At 39.0% G+C, this 20,065-nt stretch overlaps 3 protein-coding genes across 4 annotated transcripts in view; 2 read left to right on the top strand and 1 right to left on the bottom strand.

The window, feature by feature from the left end:
- Positions 1 to 522, top strand: part of akt3b (v-akt murine thymoma viral oncogene homolog 3b) — a 12,806-nt gene extending 12,284 nt beyond the window's left edge. Inside the window, 1 exon segment of the mRNA XM_081361608.1 lies at positions 299 to 522. Within this exon segment, the coding sequence (XP_081217734.1) occupies positions 299 to 384 (86 nt within the window). The 3' untranslated portion in view covers positions 385 to 522.
- Positions 523 to 3,256: 2,734 nt separating this feature from the next.
- On the bottom strand, positions 3,257 to 12,244 carry pus10 (pseudouridine synthase 10). 2 transcript variants are annotated; one of them, XM_081361604.1, is made up of 19 exons: positions 12,023 to 12,244; positions 11,798 to 11,931; positions 10,901 to 11,027; positions 8,776 to 8,979; positions 7,929 to 8,015; positions 7,805 to 7,839; positions 7,591 to 7,702; positions 7,443 to 7,504; positions 7,141 to 7,186; positions 6,377 to 6,441; positions 6,213 to 6,298; positions 5,509 to 5,634; positions 5,357 to 5,413; positions 5,167 to 5,243; positions 4,796 to 4,851; positions 4,508 to 4,625; positions 4,288 to 4,430; positions 3,536 to 3,635; positions 3,257 to 3,448 (listed from the first exon to the last, which is right to left on the bottom strand). In XM_081361604.1, the coding sequence occupies exons 3-19, from the start codon at positions 11,024 to 11,026 to the stop codon at positions 3,410 to 3,412; spliced, it is 1,539 nt and encodes a 512-aa protein (XP_081217730.1). In that variant the 5' UTR covers position 11,027; positions 11,798 to 11,931; positions 12,023 to 12,244; the 3' UTR covers positions 3,257 to 3,409. The 2 variants fall into 2 exon arrangements, with proteins under 2 accessions (XP_081217730.1, XP_081217731.1); XM_081361605.1 differs by lacking the exon at positions 12,023 to 12,244 and having other exon boundaries at positions 10,885 to 11,027; positions 11,798 to 11,997.
- cct4 (chaperonin containing TCP1, subunit 4 (delta)) lies at positions 12,221 to 19,346 on the top strand. The gene is made up of 13 exons (XM_081361603.1): positions 12,221 to 12,393; positions 13,283 to 13,335; positions 13,460 to 13,549; positions 13,849 to 13,957; positions 14,581 to 14,845; positions 15,401 to 15,530; positions 15,656 to 15,795; positions 16,365 to 16,461; positions 16,744 to 16,854; positions 17,047 to 17,177; positions 17,791 to 18,025; positions 18,125 to 18,238; positions 19,204 to 19,346. The coding sequence occupies exons 1-13, from the start codon at positions 12,285 to 12,287 to the stop codon at positions 19,216 to 19,218; spliced, it is 1,599 nt and encodes a 532-aa protein (XP_081217729.1). The 5' UTR covers positions 12,221 to 12,284; the 3' UTR covers positions 19,219 to 19,346.
- The last annotated feature ends 719 nt before the right edge of the window (positions 19,347 to 20,065 follow it).

Genomic DNA, 20,065 nt, shown 5'->3' with positions numbered 1-20,065 from the left:
TCTCTCTCTCTCTCTCTCTCTCTTCTCTCTCTCTCTCTCTCTCTCTCTCTCTCTCTCCTCTCTCTCTCTCTCTCTCTCTCTCTCTCTCTCTCTCTCTCTCCCTGTAGCTTTTCCTCGGCTCCTCACGGCACAGGAAGAGAGGAAGTCACATTCGGTACACAATGAAAGAGCCGTGCTTTTCCATCAAGCGTATCACTGTGAAAATCTGCATGGCGCTTATCGCTTCCATTCGCATGCGAGGTGGAAAATCGAGTCGGGGGCGTGAAGTGTGTAACGTTTCTCTCTCGCTCTCCCGCAGATGACGAGGACGGGATGGACTCGGCCGACAGCGAACGGAGACCACATTTCCCACAATTCTCGTACTCGGCCAGCGGGCGGGAGTGATGTCATCAAAAACCGCCGTTTAAGGAGTCCTGCGTAGCCATGCTAGAAAGAGCCCCCCTCTCTCTCCCCCTCCGTTTAATTACCGATAGTCATAGCGAGTCGTTTTTGTTGCTTTCTGTTCGTTTTTTTTTCTTCATGTGGGACTTAAAAAGGGGTTTTGCACAGTTGGGTGAGACTTGAGCTAGTCGACCCACATTTAAAGTCTTGTACACTTTCAGCTTGTTGTTTACAGATCATGGACAGTGTTTTTTGGGAAATATGATCAGTATTGTTGAAGACCTACAGCATTTCTTTCTTTTCTTTTTTTTTTGCACTTGTTTAAAAGAGCCGTTGTGGGGAACAAACCAAAAATGTTGCCTTATGTGTGTGGATCTCATCAGACAGACAGACAGACAGACAGACAGACATGTAGTCGGGGTTATATTAGACGCAGCAGTAGATCTGTTCCTGTGAGGCTCACAAATGTAAGTTTGTTCCTGATTTTTAACACACACACACACACACACACACACACACACACACACACACACACACACATCCTCTGTCTGAGGCGTTGAAGAGTCTTGTTCCTCGTTGATGCTTTCTGTAAAAATGAAATCTAAGGGGATGTGTCATAGGACACCAGTGTTAATATTTGCATTTCTTGTTTAGTTTTGATCCTCACGCTCTGATATGAAGGTTTCAGTTCAAACACTCAACCATACAACAGACTGCCGTTACTGTAAGGTCTCTCAGGCAATTCAGAGCACAAGTGTGAATCTCACGAAACCCGTCAAGAACATGTCGGCGTCATATTTCCCTGCAAAATCATAGACAAAAAATCTATATTTTGCACAATTAAGCATATTTTAGCATCACTTGGATGTTTTGCATTGCAACGTTATTTTCGTGACAGTTTCCTCCCAGATTCTCATTACCGTAATGCAAAGAAAATCTCATTACTGTAATACAGAAAAATTATAGTATGATATTTTAACACTTTAAAACATTAACTGCATTAGTTACCATGAACTAACAATGTACAGCAATTCTACAGCATTTATTAGTCTTAATGTTTATACATTTAAAGTTGTATTTGTTAACATTAGTTAATGCACTGTGAACTAACATGAACAATTGCATTTTTATTAAGTAACATTGACAAAGATTATTAAATGTTGTAGAGAATAAATTGCTCACTGTTAGTTCATGTTAACTAATGCATTAACTAATGTTGTTGGTATTTATTTTACTGACTTTGCTAATTCAAATAAAAATGAGAATATTTTTATAGTAATGCAGTAAAAAAAAGAATAAAATCCATAATTACAAAGTAATGGGAATTACAAACAACTACAATGTAAAACATTTGAATGCATTTTAGTAATGTTTTTGTTGTTGTTGTTGTTGCATTATGGTAATGAGATTTTGCGGGTGCATAATTAACATACAAATAATCATAATAGTCCAAAAAATAATAATTTGACTCTCTATTAGACTTAATTTCTTATTTTTGTATTTTGATTTTCGGGGTGATATATTCGCTGCGCATGTTTTCGTGAGATTCACCCATAAATCAACCCACCGACGGGGGGAAATCTGCCCAAATGTGACTTTCTTATCCCTTTGTCCTTCACTGCTCGCCTCTGACAAGCTGAACGGGCCGTCGTTAAACGTTCTGCGCTCTCCAAACCCGAGAAGCGTCGAGGACAAACGCGTAAAGACTCCTTTTGGGTGGCGTTTCCCCTTTACTGTACAGAGCAAACAGGTGTGTGTCTCTCTCACCAGCACAGAGAGAGACCGAGCAACCACTGACCCTCACTTCTCACCACAGAGAGAGAAAAGCCTAATGTTGGACTATTCCTGAAGATGTAAATATACAAACCTCGCGCTCTCTTTTTACCGTTATCGTTGCATCATTCTTTATTTTTATTTTATTTTTCTGCATCGAGAGCTGTCTCCATAGCTGTGGAAATCTTATGGACGTGTGATGTCTGCGTTTGGAATCAATACCAAGTCAGAACACAGACTCATTATATGTGCAACTGAGCCATGCAATACCAGTGTGAATGACCCTTGACCCTTGACCCCGGAGCCCTTCTCTGTGTGATGTACATATGCAATGCCTTCTGTTTGTGACGACAGGCGCGTGACGGTGATCGTGTGTGACAAAATATGAATTGAAAAAAATAATATTTCCTGAATCATTGGAGGAACGACGAGTCGCTATGGTTTCAATCCCATCCCGTTTGTACCCAATCCAGTGAACGTTTTGGAAACTGCCGGTGTTTGTTGCGGTTCTTCATGGCGAATGATATGAGTGCGAGTGATTTGTTCGTCGAAGTTTCAGTTGTTATTTTCACGCATTCGGTCAGGCTGACGAGAAATCCTCATTAGGTTTTCTAATGTTGTTCCGGTGACGGAGTTTTTTTGTTTTGTTTTTGTTTTCGGTTGGTTTCAGCGTATTTTTGTACTATAGATGTAATTTAGTTGTATTTATTTTCGTATGTTGGGATGAAGGACGCTGTCGGCCGCGTTTATTAAGTGCTCTCTCTCCCTCATTATTTTTTATACCTTTCCTTTAGTCGTTTGCCTGTTTTGTTTCATACCAAAACATTAGGGCAAGTGCCATGTAGAGGACTTGCATTGCCATTTGGTAGTATTTATTTTAAGTTATATTAAAATGTTCAAATTTCACAGTATGTCCATGTGGTATTTTTTTCTGTATTTAAGTTGTGATGTTATAATGCTGCATCATCTCTATACGTGTGTGTGTGTGTGTGTGTATATAATTTTTAACAGAGGATAGGCCTAATGGTTAAATTTTTTTACAGAAGCTTAAATAATGATAAAATTACTCATAAAACAAGAACATGACAATACCAAACAAAAAGCAAAATTAGGCTGTTTTATTAAGGAAAATGCATATAGTTCAGTGCATAAGGGTTTGCTTTAATTCAACCAAATGACTATCAAACTAACAAAAAACCGTATGACAGAAATATATGGTCCTGACATACAAAAACTATTCTCCAAATCCCGAATGTCAATCCGGAATAGCAGGAGGCCAGTCGACGTCTACGGACTGAAACACACAGACACAGGAAGGAGGAATATTAGAGATTTGGGAGATAACGTGCATCTGTGACTCGTGATATTTCATGAGACGCACCTCGACGTCCAGCTCCAGAATATCAGCGTCGGTTTTCATGAGGTCACAGAGGTTGGGTTTAGTGCGGCCGAAGTCTCCGTGCACAAACTCTTTAATGTAACTGCAGTGACGTCCGTGAAGGGAAACCACGACAATTAAAAGTACACTGAAGAACACTATTAATATTAATAATATTTCTCAATATTACTGTTTTTACTAGGGATGCACGATATATCGGCCACCATATCGGTATCGGCCGATATATGGTCATTTTTAATGTTATCGTTATCGGCCTGATAAGAAAATTTGGCTGATATATAAAAGCCGATAAATAATGGTTTATTTCCTTCAGCTGTGACGGCTCAGATTCACACTGTTCAACATGAGGGAAATCACTTCAAAAAAGGAAAATACAGTAAAGTGCAACGTCATATCGGCTACATAATATCATAATGAGAACATTATAATTGTGTACATGGTTTTTAATGGTGAGACTTTTGTTTTTGTAATCAGGCTCTCAAAAATTATATAAAAATTTAGATACATCAGCCAATACATCTGTTATCGGCTTTCAAATATAAATAATTATCAGTATCGGACAAAATTGTAATATCGGTGCATCCCTTGTTTTTACTTTTTTTTTTTTTTTTATCAGTCTTGGTGAGCAGAAGAGACTAAAGATCTTTGAAGCAGTAGTGTAGATGTTTGTGTTGTAATTGTCAGTACCTCACACATGAGAACTACAGATGTGAATGTGCATTTGGGAAGGATACGTCCCGGCCTGTGTGCACAGCTTCAAGGTGAAGTGGTGTGTGTCCAGGTGAACGGCGCTCATGGAGTGGACGAGTCTCTGTCGGACTGCCAGCGGCCGGCGATGCAGGACTCTCAGCGGAGTCTTCTGAGCGATCTTCAGATCCTAAACACACACACACATTCATCAGGACGTCTCCTCTCAAGCCTCCTGCTCAAACAGATCACACAGCACAGAAAGACCTTGATGTTTCTTAGGAAGTCCAGATCCGTGTCGTCGATGGCTTTCTGAGTCCAGATGAGGGCGCTGTAGGTTTTGGTCTTCTCCTCTTCGCCCTCTTTCATGCGGCTTGTTGCATCCCTGCAGAAATACACTCGAAATTACTAGGGCTGGATCGAAAAAGTTGATCTCTCGATTCTCATTTTGATCAACCGATATTGATTCATAAATCCAAATAATCAATGAGTTGTTAATTTTAGCACTCAATATTATAGTATGGGGTTTCCTGTCACACACACACACACACTCACCTGGTAACAATCTGTAGGTGTCGTACTCTAATTTTGTCAGACGACTGGTTGATCGTCTGCAGGACAGGAGAGAACAGAAATCAAAATTCACATTTTCCATCCTTATTCCCAGAAATGATATAAAGCCAGCCAATCAGATTGCGAGTTTTGAGAAAGATCTTGACATTTTTATCAGCAATATGCATTTGACTGACAATAAATTCTCATTTTGGGACCATTTATACTTTAAAATATCAGGAATTGACACACTGTGAGAGGACAGAACTGTAAAAAACTGTTTTAAAAGACTTAAATGTATTGCAAGTATAAATGCACAAGTAATTATGACTGTAACTGATCCTAAAGATTCCTGAAGAGCAGTAAAACTACACCTCCTGTAGTTGTTTGATCTCAGTTCTGCTGAATTTGGTTCGATGTGGGTTCAGAAGCTCCAGAGCGAACGGTCGACCTGAGGAACAACACGTGAATTAAAGCAAACACATGACCGCTTCGACACAAACCTCATTTGTGTCGCATATAAGGCAAAATTAGTGTGGAAAAAATGTCGAGTGTGTGTTTTACCGTTTCCCAGAGTCCTCACATCCACGTCTTCTCGTCCGGAAGATGAGAAGTTAAAACCTACACGGATGAGACAGGAAGAAAGACTCGCCGGTAAACATCGCAGATCTGAAATGGATCTGTGCATCACATACGTCGTGCCGACACACACTCACCGTCAGCTCTGAAGGAGGACAGGAGCGGAGCGGCGATCAGCTCCTCCACGGATCCATCCATCCGCCTCTCTCCATCGATCACCCACGGCGTCTGCGGGAGCTCCCGGGAAAACTTATTGTACCGACCTGCGGAGACGGTAAGATTTGTTTTGTTTTGTTTTCTAAAGAAAATAATACTTTTATTCAGCAAGGATGCATTAAATTCATTAAAAGTGACAATAAAAACATTTATAATGCTAAAAAAATATATATTTCAAACAAATGCTGTTTTTTTAACTTTCTATTCATCAAAAAATCCCCCCCCCCAAAAAAATCAATAATAATATGAAGCAGCATAGCTGTGTTCAACACTGATAATAATCAGAAATGTTTCATCATATTAGAGTGATTTCTGAAGGATCATGTGACACTGAAGACTGGAGTATTGATGCTGAAAATTCAGCTTTGATCACAGGAATAAATTACATTTGAACATATATTACAATAGAAAACAGTTATTTTAAACTGAAATAATATTTCCCAATATTACTTTATTTTTGATCAAATTAAAAAAGCCTTGGTGAGAAAAAAAAACCCGTACCAACCCCATATATATATATATATATATATATATTATATATAAAAATCACACTAAAATGGACAATTCAATTGACAGTCCTACTAACAACATATAAATCTGATGTTTAGTAAGTATTTGGACATACCTGCTATAAAGACAGACGTGTGGAGACATGAGGTGTCCAGCGCTGTACATCTAGTGTTTGGCTTCTTCGGGGGACATGGGTAATTCCTGCACACAACACATCCAACATTTAAAGGGAAGCACCAAAAGCTGTCTCACGCGAGCATGAACACCACAGACACTGACCGGCTGAACTTCTCATCAGAGATCTTCTCCAGAGCTTTGACCACCGCCATCCTGGTGAAGATGGACTGAGGGACAGACACCCAGAGGATTACAACTACACCTCTTTTATATTCCAAACAGGCACTTTTGAACTTTAAACAGGACCTATTATGCCTTTTTTACATGTTCATCTTTCTTTAGTGTGTGATGTTGTTGTTCAAGCATGAAAAAGGTCTGAAAAGTTACAAAGTCACTCCGACAGGAGTTATTCTCTATATCAGTGTCACTGTTTCTGAACTCCCTGAAACGCCTCCATTGTAGTCTTGAGTTTCTTTTCGGGAACAAACATTCCTCACAATATTCCTCATTTAAATAATTCCCGCCAAAGACATACACTAAATAAAGGGGCGGGACCTGGTTGAGTGAGTTAATAGTGTGTTAAACTCGTGGTTATGGTAAGGGGCGGGACATTTCCCAAACACACTCTAAGCGCTTGACCAATCACAACACACGGTTCCAGCCGACTAATCAGAGCACAGTGTGTTTTTCAGAAGGAAGGGCTTCACAGAGACAGGAACTAAACAGAGCGTTACTGACAGACTGGAAAGAGAGGGGCTGCAACAATGTCAAACATGTTTTTGAACATTCAAGCATGAAAACCTATTTTAGTAGAGAACAAAAAATTGAAGAAGTGCATAATAGGTCCTGTTTAAAGGATGGTGGAGAGAAACGGGAACGTGGATTGAGGACTGCAATCACAATATGGGAAAAACAGGAAAGCTTACCGCTTTGTTTTTGGTGGGTTTGAAACAGTCTGGACAGGTGTTCGCTCTGCCCAAAGAAAGACACAAACGTGTTAATCAGAGAGATGACTACATGATGACAAGACGATTATATTTACATTTATACGTAAAAGCATCTGCTAAATGCATAAATGTAATATGTAAATACTCGAATTCCATATTCACAATTGTTCAGCAAGTTGCAGTATCGCCAGCATTAGTCAAGCTCAACCGTTCGACCCTGCCACTAAAGTTAATGCATGAACAACCATCAAACCAACACTTATGGTCATTGACGCACTTACAAGAAATGACAGTCCTCCTCGGTTTCTGGGTGTATGAATCCGACGCTCACTTCACACGGACTCTGCGGATCACAGAACGAAGATCAGAGATTAAATAACAACCAATTCCTCAGAAAGCCAGCAGTTTCCCAGGAGGAGGAGGACTCACATTGGCCAGGACAGCAGCTCCCAGCTCCTGGCCAATCTTTCCCTGGACGGCCCACTTGAACGCGTCCTTCACCTGGATGACATCATCTTTCCCTAAACACATGCTCTTCTCCCTGGAAACACAACAGTGGAGTTAAACGCAGGACAGAGGAGAACCCCTGCTTTAAACAGATGCGGTTGCTAGGAATGATGGGAAATGTGTGCTGCTCACATACCTGACTTCCTTTCTGACATGCAACCAGCAGGAATGCTTTAAAAATGCACAGAGAAACACATTTTGTCCAGATTTGTATCATGAAAGTGGATGATAAACGGATCATCTGTAGAGGCAGGACTCACCTCTCTGACGGACAGCTGAGCAGGGAGAGATACGGTCAGCACTAGACTGTCAAACTCAAACTGCTGCTTTTTCACAGCATCTGACACCTGTGGATGAACACACTACACATTACAGCCACACAGCAGCACAATATAGATATAAAAACACAACATCAAGAATATAGCTAACACTCTACAATAAGATATCGCTAGTTAATGCATTAACTAACAACGAGCAATATATTTCTACAACTCCTATTAACCTTTGCTAATGTTAGTTAATAAAAATGTTCCCGTTTGTGTTTCTTCACAGTGCCTTAATTTTAACAGATGCAACTTTTAATCTTCAAAATGTTTTAGTAATTGTTGAGATTAACATTAGCTATGAAGATTATGAAGATGCTTACGAAGTGTCCTCTATTGTTAGTTCATGTTCATGTAACTAACGTTACCAAAAGAAAGCTTATTGTAAAGTGTTGCCAGTATATATTTTTGCATGAAGAATACATTTTTGTTTATTAATTATATATATATATATATATACACACACACACACATATGTAACCTATAGATGTATAAATAATACAATTATTTGCAAAATAATTTTGCCAGATAAATACATTAAGTTTAGTGTTTTGTTCTTCCCTCATATTTAACATGTTTAAAAAACATCAAATATTTACCTTACATTTTTGATTGTTTACTTGAACTCGTGGAGCCATTAAAAACAAATATCCCCTCCAGACATCACTACTGTATGTCCATATGAGACATTTGAATTTTTTTGTATTATTGTATTTTTATTGGAAACGTTCTGTGTGATGGGATTCTTTGTAGGTATTACCAAAATGATAATAAAAGCACACACCTGTTTAGCAAAAGTGGGATGGCAGAAGTCCTGCAGGACTCCCAAACAGACGGGACAGATGTCTGAGTCCGGCTCGGCGGAGCAATCCTCATCCACTCTCATGCGTTTATTGGGCGGGTCGTCAGTCTTGCCCTCACCAGAGGCATCGTGGGACTGCGGGCTGTTTTCCTCACTGACGAAGGCGAGAAGCTCCTTGTGCATGTCCTACAAACAGAAATGCTTGTTAAAGGGGTGGTTGATTATGATTTCACTTTTCTAACTTTAGTTAGTGTGTAATGTTGCTGTTTGAGCATAAACAACATCTGCAAAGTTACAATGCTCAAAGTTTAAAGCAAAGGGAGATATTTTCTTTTAAAGAAATTGTTTTTTAAGGACTACAACAAACGGCTGGTAGAGACTACACCACATTCCTCCCGGGTTAGTGACATCACTGTTAACCCTAAAATGTACATAAACCCCGCCCCCGGAACAGGATTTATAGATTATCATGACAGAATATGCTAATCAGTGACTACAAGATTACTACACACAAGCTACATAAATTCATCAACTAACCATTCAGAAATGTCCTGTTGCATTCTACATGTTGTCACTTCTTCTGAGTCTCTCCATCATTGTCTGACTCCGGTTTGAACATAAAAATGCTAAAAGTTTTTGAAATTTTCAGTGCATGTCTGTGTGAAGTAAAAGAACACAAGCTCTTGAAGCTCCGCCCCCTGTGCCGGGAGCAGCAGCTCATTTGCATTTAAAGGGACAGACAAAAAACTGCGTTTTTGCTCACCCTTGTGGTGGATTTTTAATAGATAAAATAGTAAACTGTATATTAAACTAACCATGTCTCTAACATCTATCCTTACTTCCTTTTTCAGGCCTAACATGATAACACTTTGAAACACAATGTACTAAAACGTTCTGTCCTGTGTTTTTGCAGCATGACATTTTTACCATTCCTCCTTATTCTATAAAAACTATTGTATTCGTGTTAGCTGGTGGGATTCTCAATGGAATTTGTCCGAGATCCTCCGGCCTTGCTTCTTCTTGGGAGAGATTCCCTGAGAACTGCTCGGGAAGATCTCCCGGCCGTGATTAAAGCATTTAAAGGACATTTGCTGAAGTCTGTTTGTCGATTATTCCTGCGCAGGAAGAAAGCTAGTTAGGGATGCAAGTTAGTTAGGTAGACTATTTATTAAGCGTCGATTGGAGACGTTAGGGATCGTCGATTGGAGACGTCCCCGGTAGACTTAGGTCAGATGAGATAGGACTTAGTTAGGTTTAGGAAAAAAACTACAACACCTTCAAAAGGTGACAATTTTAATATGCTGTATAAAAATATCTATGGGGTATTCTGAGCTAAACCTTCACATACACTCTCTGCGGACATCAAAGACTTTTTACATCTTGTGAAAAGGGCATTATACCTTAATGCCTGATACATAAACAGTGATTTTGGGGAAGCGGTTGAATGTGAATTTATTTGTTTATGATTGTTTATATCTTTTGCTGTAGTGTGTCAGTAGGAAATATCAGTTTACATTTCCAAACATTCTTTTTGCCATTAATTGTCCAGTGAGATTTGTGTATGCACAAGGAGTCTGACAACAGCCGGTATGATCTGATCTCACCATCATCAAGTCCATCTGTGATTATATGAAGAAACAGAAAAAACTGAGACAGACTAAATCCAGAAGAACTGCGGGAATGTCTCCAAGATGCTTGAAGAAACCTTCCTGCAAAGCTACAGTACTGTGAAAAGTACTGGCACTTGTGTTAAAATGCTGTAAAGTGAGAATGCTTTCAAAAATAAAATCACAAATTTAATTTATTTATGATTTAACTTCTATTAACTAATTCATTTCTTTGTGTAATCACAGACGGACTTGATGATGGTGAGATCAGATCATACCGGCTGTTGTCAGACTCCTTGTGCATACACAAATCTCACTGGATTATTACAATTAATGGCAAAAAGAATGTTTGGAAATGTAAACTGATATTTCCTACTGACACACTACTGCAAAAGATATAAATAACTGACTTAAAACCATATTATATTAACATGCCTAAGACTGTTGCACAGTACTGTAGTTTACAATAATGTAAGAATGTTACGTTGAGTGTGAAAGACCTCGTATGAGCGTCTGTAAGCGGAGCTGCTTCCCACACAGCAGAAGCGCAGGACACATCTCACACAGCAGCCGGCGCTCAGCAGCTTCCTCACCACGGGACGGTCCTTCTCTTTCAGGGACAGCATACTGAGGGAACACGGCAAAACATGTCACAGTGTGTGAGGATAGGATGATGACAAATGTGTAATTGGTTTATATATACAGAGTTTGTACAAGGTGCTTAAAAGTGCTTTTATTACAAACAACTTTAATGAGAATCATAATTAAAAAAATTCTGAGCAGCGTCGTGATGAAGATTAAACACATAATTTAATAACATATTAAATGATGTAGCATCTGTCCAAAACAATTCATATACATTATGGAAACATTATAGTTAATCTAAAAAATATAATTATATTTTATTTATTAAAAACAGATCTTATTCTTTCTCAGTGATTTATTTATATTGCAACACAGACAACATGCAATCTGGAACAGTTAAGAAAAATAAATGCATAAAAATATATTGTCCTAGTTGTTATTTATTTTGAGAGACAAAGTCCTATCCACTAACTACATCATGTCATTAATGTTCTTTTTGCTTTTAATTATTTTTAATAAAGACAAACTGCTACCTTGTATTTCCATAAATGTATTTTTACGATGCTTTTATTAGACGTGCTGCATATTTACTAATACATAAAGTGGAAGTTGAAAGGACAAGGATGGGGGCAGAAACATCATCTTGATAAAAGGACAACATATTTGGGAATATTATCGAAAAAATATTGATAAAAATGGACGCATTATAAAAGCTTGCATCAGTCGCACCACACATGATTTATATGAAAGACACAAACAACACTTGTTTCATAGAATGACCCCTCTCTAAACATGCTCATCCTCCTGCTTACCTTCGCTGGATCACTTCAATCCTCAGAGGAAAACAGTGGAGTTGAGCCGGCGCTGCTTCCACGCGCACAATACCACATGTGTTTATGAACGCTGTGTCACTGAACTACGCGCTTTATATTAAACCCATTTCATCCTAAAGCATAGAAACCGCGCGAATCATATATCACAAAATTACAATACACAAAATACTCTGACATGTGTATAAGGGGGCGTTGCAGACCCACTTCAGCATATTTCCTCACTGCATCCTTCGCGAGGCATGTTTTAAGACACCCCTGGACGTCATCCTCACGCGCCGCACTGTCACGCTCGGGGTCCTTTCTCTGCTACCGTCGCGACCGGTGGATCTGGAAGGTTCTGTTTGGGGAATCCGAGCCGAACGTTATCTGAGCCCATCCGAACCGCAGAGACGGTCTAGAGACACCGGGACACGTCCATCTGCGTCTGTGAATTCCGCGGAATAAAACGGCATAAATATTAGCCATCATGCCTGAAGTCGGAGCGTTTCCAAGCGGGTATAAAAACAAAGGAGGTGCGTATGTGGACCGGGACAAACCCGCGCAGATCCGCTACAGCAACATCAGCGCCGGGAAAGGTGAGGAGATCCGCATTAAATCTGACAGGGATGTGTTTTATTATATTGCAGCTCCTCATGATGTGCAGTGGGAGCGTGAGTCAGGAGAAGTCGCGTACCGTTATTATAAACATGACAATATCTGCACCAACGCTTTCATTTCTGCAAACGTGACCATGTTTAACAGCATTAATGAGGGAAATGTCGCCATGTATGGTCATCATAATCACAATAACGCACGCACATTCACTCTCTCTCTCTCTCTCTCACACACACACACACACACACTGGCGTCCATATAAGGTGTGGTCCTCATTTTGACAACACATGATGACTTTTACAGTCATGGACACTAAATGCGTATTCGTGAATATGAATATTATCAAAGTATCAATATTGTTATTTTAGTGAAAATAAAAAAATGACGTCACACATTTCATTCATTAAGAAAGTCTTCATTGTTGCTAGAAATTAAAACATTTAAAATAGTGTGTATATATATTAATTATAAAATATGAGGTAACTAAAATGCAAAGTAATAAGTTTTGTATATTTTTTTTATTATTTTTACATTTTAGTTATCACATATGTTATATATATTTCAGTTTTTAAACTTATTTATATATTTAATTTTATATATATATGCATGCATATATAATTAATTTTGTGTATATGTATATATAATATATATTCTTTTTTTTAATAATGCACATTTTACTTACCATATTTATATATGCGTGCGGTGGAATGAATAATCTATATATATATATATATATATATATATATATATATATAGAGAGAGAGTATATTTATAGATTTATTTATAGATTTGAAATTCTTTATAAATTTCCCATTTAAATATGGCAGCACGTGCAGTGATTAATGTTTGATCTTGTATTTTGATTGACAGCTGTCGCAGATGCCATCAGAACAAGTCTGGGCCCTAAGGGCATGGACAAAATGGTACTTTTTTTTCATTGATATAAATCTCAACATAAAATGTGAAAGCTTTATGCTTCACTTGACTTGGCTGTGTATCAATAACTGTGTTTTCTGTGCACTGGATGAATGTTTTTGTTCTCTGCAGATTCAGGATGGGAAGGGAGACGTGACCATCACCAATGATGGAGCCACAATCCTCAAACAGATGCAGGTGCTTCATCCTGCGGCCAAAATGGTACGTCATTCATTTCTATAAGCTGAAGGTGCTGAATGAAAGTTTTTGTTTTAGATTGATATGATTTGCTAAGGGTTTGGGGGGAAATTCACACATGAATTGCAATTCTATTTTCTACCAATTTGATTTAAAAAAAAATCTTCTAAGTGTTGATGTTATGTTGTTATTATTACGGACCTCAACAGTGTAGCACATCAAGATCAGATTTTGAATTGAACATCTAAATGATTCCCACCCAAATGATTGCATGTCCAAGGTTACGTCTGGGGTATCATGGGGTGTATTTGCGTGTGTTTCAGATGGTGGAGCTGTCCAAAGCTCAGGATATCGAGGCTGGTGACGGCACTACATCAGTGGTGGTGATCGCTGGAGCTCTTCTTGATGCTTGCTCTAAACTGCTACAGAAAGGTAAGCTTTAGTCACGATAAGTGTGCTTTTTTTTATACATGCAAGGACATGAAATTAAATGAATTATAACCCTCTGATGCATGATGTCATACAGTGGACAGAGCTTTAAGTCCCCCTATAGTCGATAATTTTATCCCTTAAATCTCATCTTTGATCACCAAAATTACATATTTAAAAAGTTTTACCTTAAAATATCTTGAATGTAACTTGACACCCTTGCTTCATTTAGTATATGCAGTTCTATGAATATGCAAATGAGCCCCACCTCCACTCACTCACAGCAGCTCAGAGATCCACTGGTTGACGATCACACGTTGATCTGATTGGTTACAAGGTAGTTTGTGACGTCAGAAACACCAGCGATTTCAAACTGTGTTTTTGAGACTGTCTTTGGTTCACTGCAGTTTTAAGGAGAAAATACTCAGCGATGGTGTCGACTTATGAATTTACTCATGTTTTGTCTTAAAGCATATTAAAAACACCACATAGACATATAAACAAAATTAAAAACTTGATTTTCACCACAGGGGGACTTTAAAAGCCATTTTGGGGTGTCCTTTAACCTTCATTATTCTGTCATTGTGTTTATTTATGATAACAAAAAATGGTCTTTTTCCTGCCAGGAATCCACCCGACCATCATTTCCGAGTCCTTCCAGAAGGCCGTGGATAAAGGTGTGGAGATCTTGACCTCCATCAGTCAGCCGGTGCTGCTCAGTGACAAAGAGACGCTTCTGAACAGCGCCACCACCTCGCTCTGCTCTAAGGTTGTGTCTCAGTACTCCAGCCTGCTCGCGCCCATGAGCGTCGATGCCGTCATGAAGGTCATCGACCCCGCCACCGCCACGAGCGTTGATCTCCGCAACATCCACATTGTCAAGAAACTCGGGTGAGACGCAGTATAAGTGTAAAACCTGGCAGATACGGTTAACTTTGAGAATGAAGGCACACCATAGACTGTAAAAACAAATGGGCGTAGTGTCCGTGACGTCACCCAGCAGCAAGCAGCGGCAATCCACCTGTCACTCAAGTGGCCACGCCCTTAATTATGCAGAACTTTAAGGCTTAATATAATTTAAACGGATGAGTTTTAAAAAAATTCACCCCCCTCACAGTCGTCATGAAGGGCAAAATTAGCTATATAGACCAAAACCACTTTTTGTACCAGGCTGTAAACATGTTTCTTTCTGCTGTAAAGTTGGGCATTTTAACATGGGGGTCTATGGGATTGACTCTCTTTTGGAGCCTGTCTCTAGTGGCCAGTCGATGAATTGCAGTTTAAGTCACTTCTGTCGGTTTCAAGAAAGAGACGGGAAGGTTGTCGCTTGAGACGCATGGAAAGGGATACAAATATTCCCCAGTCTTCATTCTGTTTCATATGTTTGCAGGTTACAGACAGTTTTCAGGTTGTAAAATTAATTCATGGGTGTGTTTGTGTTTGCAGAGGAACCATTGATGACTGTGAGCTCGTGGATGGTCTGGTGTTGACTCAGAGGGTGAGCACTGCGGTGTCCCGTGTGGAGAAGGCCAAGATCGGCCTAATCCAGTTCTGCCTGTCTCCTCCCAAAACTGATGTACGTGGTCATATGCAAATGCATTTTAAAACAAAGAACTTGCATCTTCTTGCATCTATAGCATGCATTGGTCGAGATCGTACTCATTGTTTTAATGTGTTTGTGTGATGCTTTTGTTGGGACAGATGGACAATCAGATTGTGGTGTCGGACTACGCTCAGATGGACCGTGTGCTCCGTGAGGAGAGAGCTTACATCCTCAACCTGATCAAACAGATTAAGAAAGCCGGCTGCACTGTGTTGCTCATCCAGAAATCAATCCTGAGGTACAAAATCACCTCCATCACACAGTCACTGACAGGGAGGAAACCTGAAACACTAACCTTGCTATGTACAGTAGTGGCCGGAAATGATGTCCAGAGGGGATAATTAAACAATCAAAATATGGGGAGAATATTATATTGGGATGAATACACTAAACCTAGGCCTGGTTTCACAGACAGGGTTTAGATTAAGCCAGGATTAGGCCTTAGTTCAATTTGGACATTTAAAGGAATGGTTCACTTTAAAATGAAAATCCTGTCATCATTTACTCACCCTCATGTTGTTTCAAACCTGTTTGAGTTTCTTTCTTCTGCTGAACACAAAAGACGACATTTTGAAGAATGTCGGTAACCAGACAGTTGATGGACCATTGACATCCATAGTGGGAAAAAAATAAATACTATGGAAATCAATGGTGTCCATCAACTGTGTGGTTACCGACATTCTTCAAAAGGTCTTTAGAAGCTGTTTTACTCGAGCTCTCAAGCTTGTTGGTCAGTGCATATGAAGAGCTCCAGTGGAGTGTATCAGCCTCTGTCTCAACGGGTTTGTGAATCCCTGTGTGTTTCAGAGATGCCTTGAGTGATCTGGCCCTTCACTTCCTGAATAAGATGAAGATCATGGTGATCAAAGACATTGAGAGGGAGGAAATTGAATTCATCTGTAAGGTAAGACCAGCAGATCCAGCACTGTCGTGAAACCATTGAATGCTTGCTAACACTTGATTTTAAGGTGATGTAGTTACACATTACTACTTACTATAGTAATAACAGTAAATTATGTGCAATTACATGCAACTAACCCTGAACCAAACCCTATTTAGTTCATTAATATTACTCAAATAAGTACTATGTAACTAAATCACCTTAAATGAAGTGTAACCAAATGCTTTTTAGTGTCTGATATCTAATACACATTCTGAAGTGGACATGCCTCTTCTTTCCCATCAGACTATTGGCACCAAACCTATAGCTCATATTGACCAGTTCACTCCAGAGATGCTGGGAACCGCCGAGCTCGCAGAAGAGATTAGCCTGGACGGATCTGGCAAACTGGTGAAGGTAACCCACCTTTTATAGCATAGATGCATCTCCAACTGAACATGTTTTGTTTTTCTCATGCATACAGGATGAGAAACAGAATTCATATTCAGTTAAACATTTATTCATACACACGTACTCAATGCAGAGATTCAGATGTTTTCGTTCTCTCCGTGTTGGATAGTGACAGCAGTGTGTTGTTTGTGTTTGTAGATCACAGGGTGTGTAAATCCCGGAAAGACGGTCAGTATTGTCGTCCGCGGTTCCAACAAACTGGTGATTGAGGAGGCCGAGCGATCCATCCACGATGCCCTCTGCGTCATCCGCTGTCTGGTCAAGAAGAGGTAACAGAGACTCTGATGGTTTTATGCCTTTCTCAACACATAACCTACTGACAGTTTTAGTTTCATATATAAACTATTGCTTAATTTTTTTTAGAGGTTTAAAGGTTCTGTTAAGACTTTGTTAATACTGACCGATTTCATTTGATTGGTAACTATTGTCTTATTCTAATCGAATTTAATTAAACGTTAAAACGTTTCAATGTCACATTAGATAATGCATTAACTAACACGAACTAACAACAAGCAATATATTTTTACAGTATTTAATAACCTTTGTTAATGTTACTTATTAGAAGTGTTCATGTTCGTTCACGGTGCATAAACTCATGTTAACAGATACAAAAATGTATTGATAAATGTCGAGATTAATAAGTGCTGTATAAGTATTGTTGAGTGCTAGTGTATGTTTACTAATGTAAACAAATCAAACCTTATTGTAAAGTGTTTCTGAATGCAGTCACTTTCTCAGATTTAATTATGTAGTGGAGGGGCTATCATGGCATAATATCCTTATAAAATTCATCCACGACACAGTTAAGGACCGAGTGTATAAGTGCTTTACTTTTGAGTCAGCAGAAGCTGTTTGCTAACTCTTCTCCCTGTGCGTCTGCAGATATCTGATTGCTGGCGGTGGCGCTCCAGAGATTGAGCTGGCTCTGAGGTTGGCAGAATATTCCCGCAGTCTGGCCGGCATGGAGGCGTACTGTGTGCGCGCGTACGCCGACGCCCTCGAGGTCATTCCCTCCACTCTGGCAGAGAACGCTGGTCTTAATCCCATCTCCACTGTCACGGAGCTGCGCAACAGACACGCTCAGGGAGAGAAGACAGCCGGGATTAACGTCCGCAAGGTGTGGCTTTCAAGCACCCGCTCAATAGTGCCGTCTACGGACTGAGAGCTGTAATGGCAATCAGAAAATCAATGCCTAACATGTGTTTTGGTCTCTCAGGGTGGGATCTCTAACATCCTGGAGGAGCTGGTAGTTCAGCCTCTGCTGGTCTCTGTCAGCGCCCTCACCCTGGCCACGGAAACGGTCCGCAGCATCCTCAAGATTGATGATCTCGTGAGTGATTCATGTCTAATGAGCTCTGAAAAGGACATTCACCCAAAAATTAACTTTCTTTTATCCATTACTCACCCTTTTGAGTACCCATTACTCACTCAAGAGTTTCTTTCTTCTGCTGAACAAAGAAGATATTTTGAAGAATATTAGTAACCAGACAGTTGATGGAGCCCATTGACTTCCATAGTGGGGAAAAAAATACTATGCAAGTCAATAAGGACCATTAACTGTCTGGTTAACAATATTCTTCAAAATATCTTCTTTTGTGTTCAGCAGACAGACAACACGAGGGTGAGTAAATGATGACAGGATTTTCCCTATCCCTTTAAGTATTTAATAATACACCACAAGTGAATAGGGTAAAAAAAATAAAATAATAATTAATATATATCATCATACTTCCCTAGTTGATTGATTTACATTAAGAATTGCAAAAAAAAAAAAAAATTATTACAAGTTTTCTGAAAAGTTATGTTTTAATTTGCAGATGATATATTATCTAATCACATATGTATACCAATTTGCATAAATGTGCAAAACATTGGATAAAGCAAGGTTAAAAATTCCTGTTTCATTTTGTTCACATACTAGTCAAAAGTTTTTACAGATGGGATTTTGGATTTCTACTTTATCAATCCATGAATCAGAAAATACTGTCGACATTTTCACTTTTTTTTTTTGGAATAAATGACATATGATGAACCTTCAGAATATAAATAGTAATAAAAGTATAAAAAAAAAAAGTATTGTGATCTAAATGACAGGCTCAAATAGATAGTGCAATAAAATGGGTTTTCTTTCTAGTCTATAATAAGTTATAAAAAGCCAAATAGCACAAAAACTTAAAATTGACCAGTGCATGAAAAACAACGCTTTTCTGTAGTGTCTTGCCTTAAAGGACCATAATTAGTGCTGATGTTGACTGTGAACGCTCAAACATTAATGACGTCTCATTTGTTCTGCAGGTGAACACACGATAAAGTGAATGTGTCTAGTGAAGGAAGAAGATGCAAGTCCTCGCAAGAACCCTGTTAAAACCAACTGATCTGTCGCTGTCTGTAGCTGTTACCTGGAGTAATTTAATAAAGCATGTTTTTTGACACGGTAACTGTTTTTTGTTGGGTTTTTTTTTATATGAGGTGCATATAATAATTTATTTACATGGTGGTTGGTTGTCGTGGCCAGTGCATTACTTCATGTCAGGAAGTTTAATCTTGTTAGCTAATCTGCTTATGTGATCAGAGACAGGGCTCTGCTGTGAAGCCTGAGAAAGTCTGAGATCAACGGCTGACCATCCTTATTTCTAATCAACAACCTTTGGAGTTAAAACCCAGTATTGTAGCACACAAAAATACACCAGAATGGGACACTGGGTCACTTAAAAGAAATAGAGTGATAAACTTGTATTTCTCATCAACTAAAAAGAAGACCAACAACTTATGGTGTCAGTGTTGTCGAATGCACCTGCTGCAATGATCCAAATTGTGTTAAAATTGATTAGAAATTCAATATTATTCTGCAATTCTGTAAATGGTTTTACGACCCCAGGGGGTTAATTGGATGAAATCATGCCATAAAATTGCATGCTAACGTTTTTGGTCATGGCTAATTACGCTTTTGGTTATTAAACAAATTGTATTAATAAAAATGGTATTGTTTTTACAACCAACATTGTCAACATTTGACATTATATATTATGATTTTGCTTTAAACTTAAACGCATACCTCGGGTCTTTAGTGACCCACCTCACTACCCTCCTCGTCATTCATTTTTTAAAGTAAGACATCAACCTATAACAAGAAAAAAATAAAAAGAATGCATGTTTT

The sequence above is a fragment of the Scardinius erythrophthalmus genome, assembly GCF_964197995.2.
Source record: "Scardinius erythrophthalmus genome assembly, chromosome: 3".
NCBI classification, from domain to species: Eukaryota; Metazoa; Chordata; class Actinopteri; order Cypriniformes; family Leuciscidae; genus Scardinius; species Scardinius erythrophthalmus.
This window is presented reverse-complemented; position numbering and strand designations above follow the sequence as displayed.

Bases quoted from the DNA above. Each gene is read 5' to 3' on its own strand.
- pus10 (XM_081361604.1), bottom strand. From the start codon at position 11,026: ATGCTGTCCCTGAAAGAGAAGGACCGTCCCGTGGTGAGGAAGCTGCTG. The intron at 7,187-7,442 runs GTAAGTGCGTCA...TTCTTTGGGCAG, and splicing joins GAGGAGGACTGTCATTTCTT to AGCGAACACCTGTCCAGACT. The intron at 3,449-3,535 runs GTGCGTCTCATG...TGTGTGTTTCAG, and splicing joins TTCTGGAGCTGGACGTCGAG to TCCGTAGACGTCGACTGGCC.
- cct4 (XM_081361603.1), top strand. From the start codon at position 12,285: ATGCCTGAAGTCGGAGCGTTTCCAAGCGGGTATAAAAACAAAGGAGGT. The intron at 13,336-13,459 runs GTACTTTTTTTT...TGTTCTCTGCAG, and splicing joins CTAAGGGCATGGACAAAATG to ATTCAGGATGGGAAGGGAGA. The intron at 15,796-16,364 runs GTACAAAATCAC...TGTGTGTTTCAG, and splicing joins ATCCAGAAATCAATCCTGAG to AGATGCCTTGAGTGATCTGG.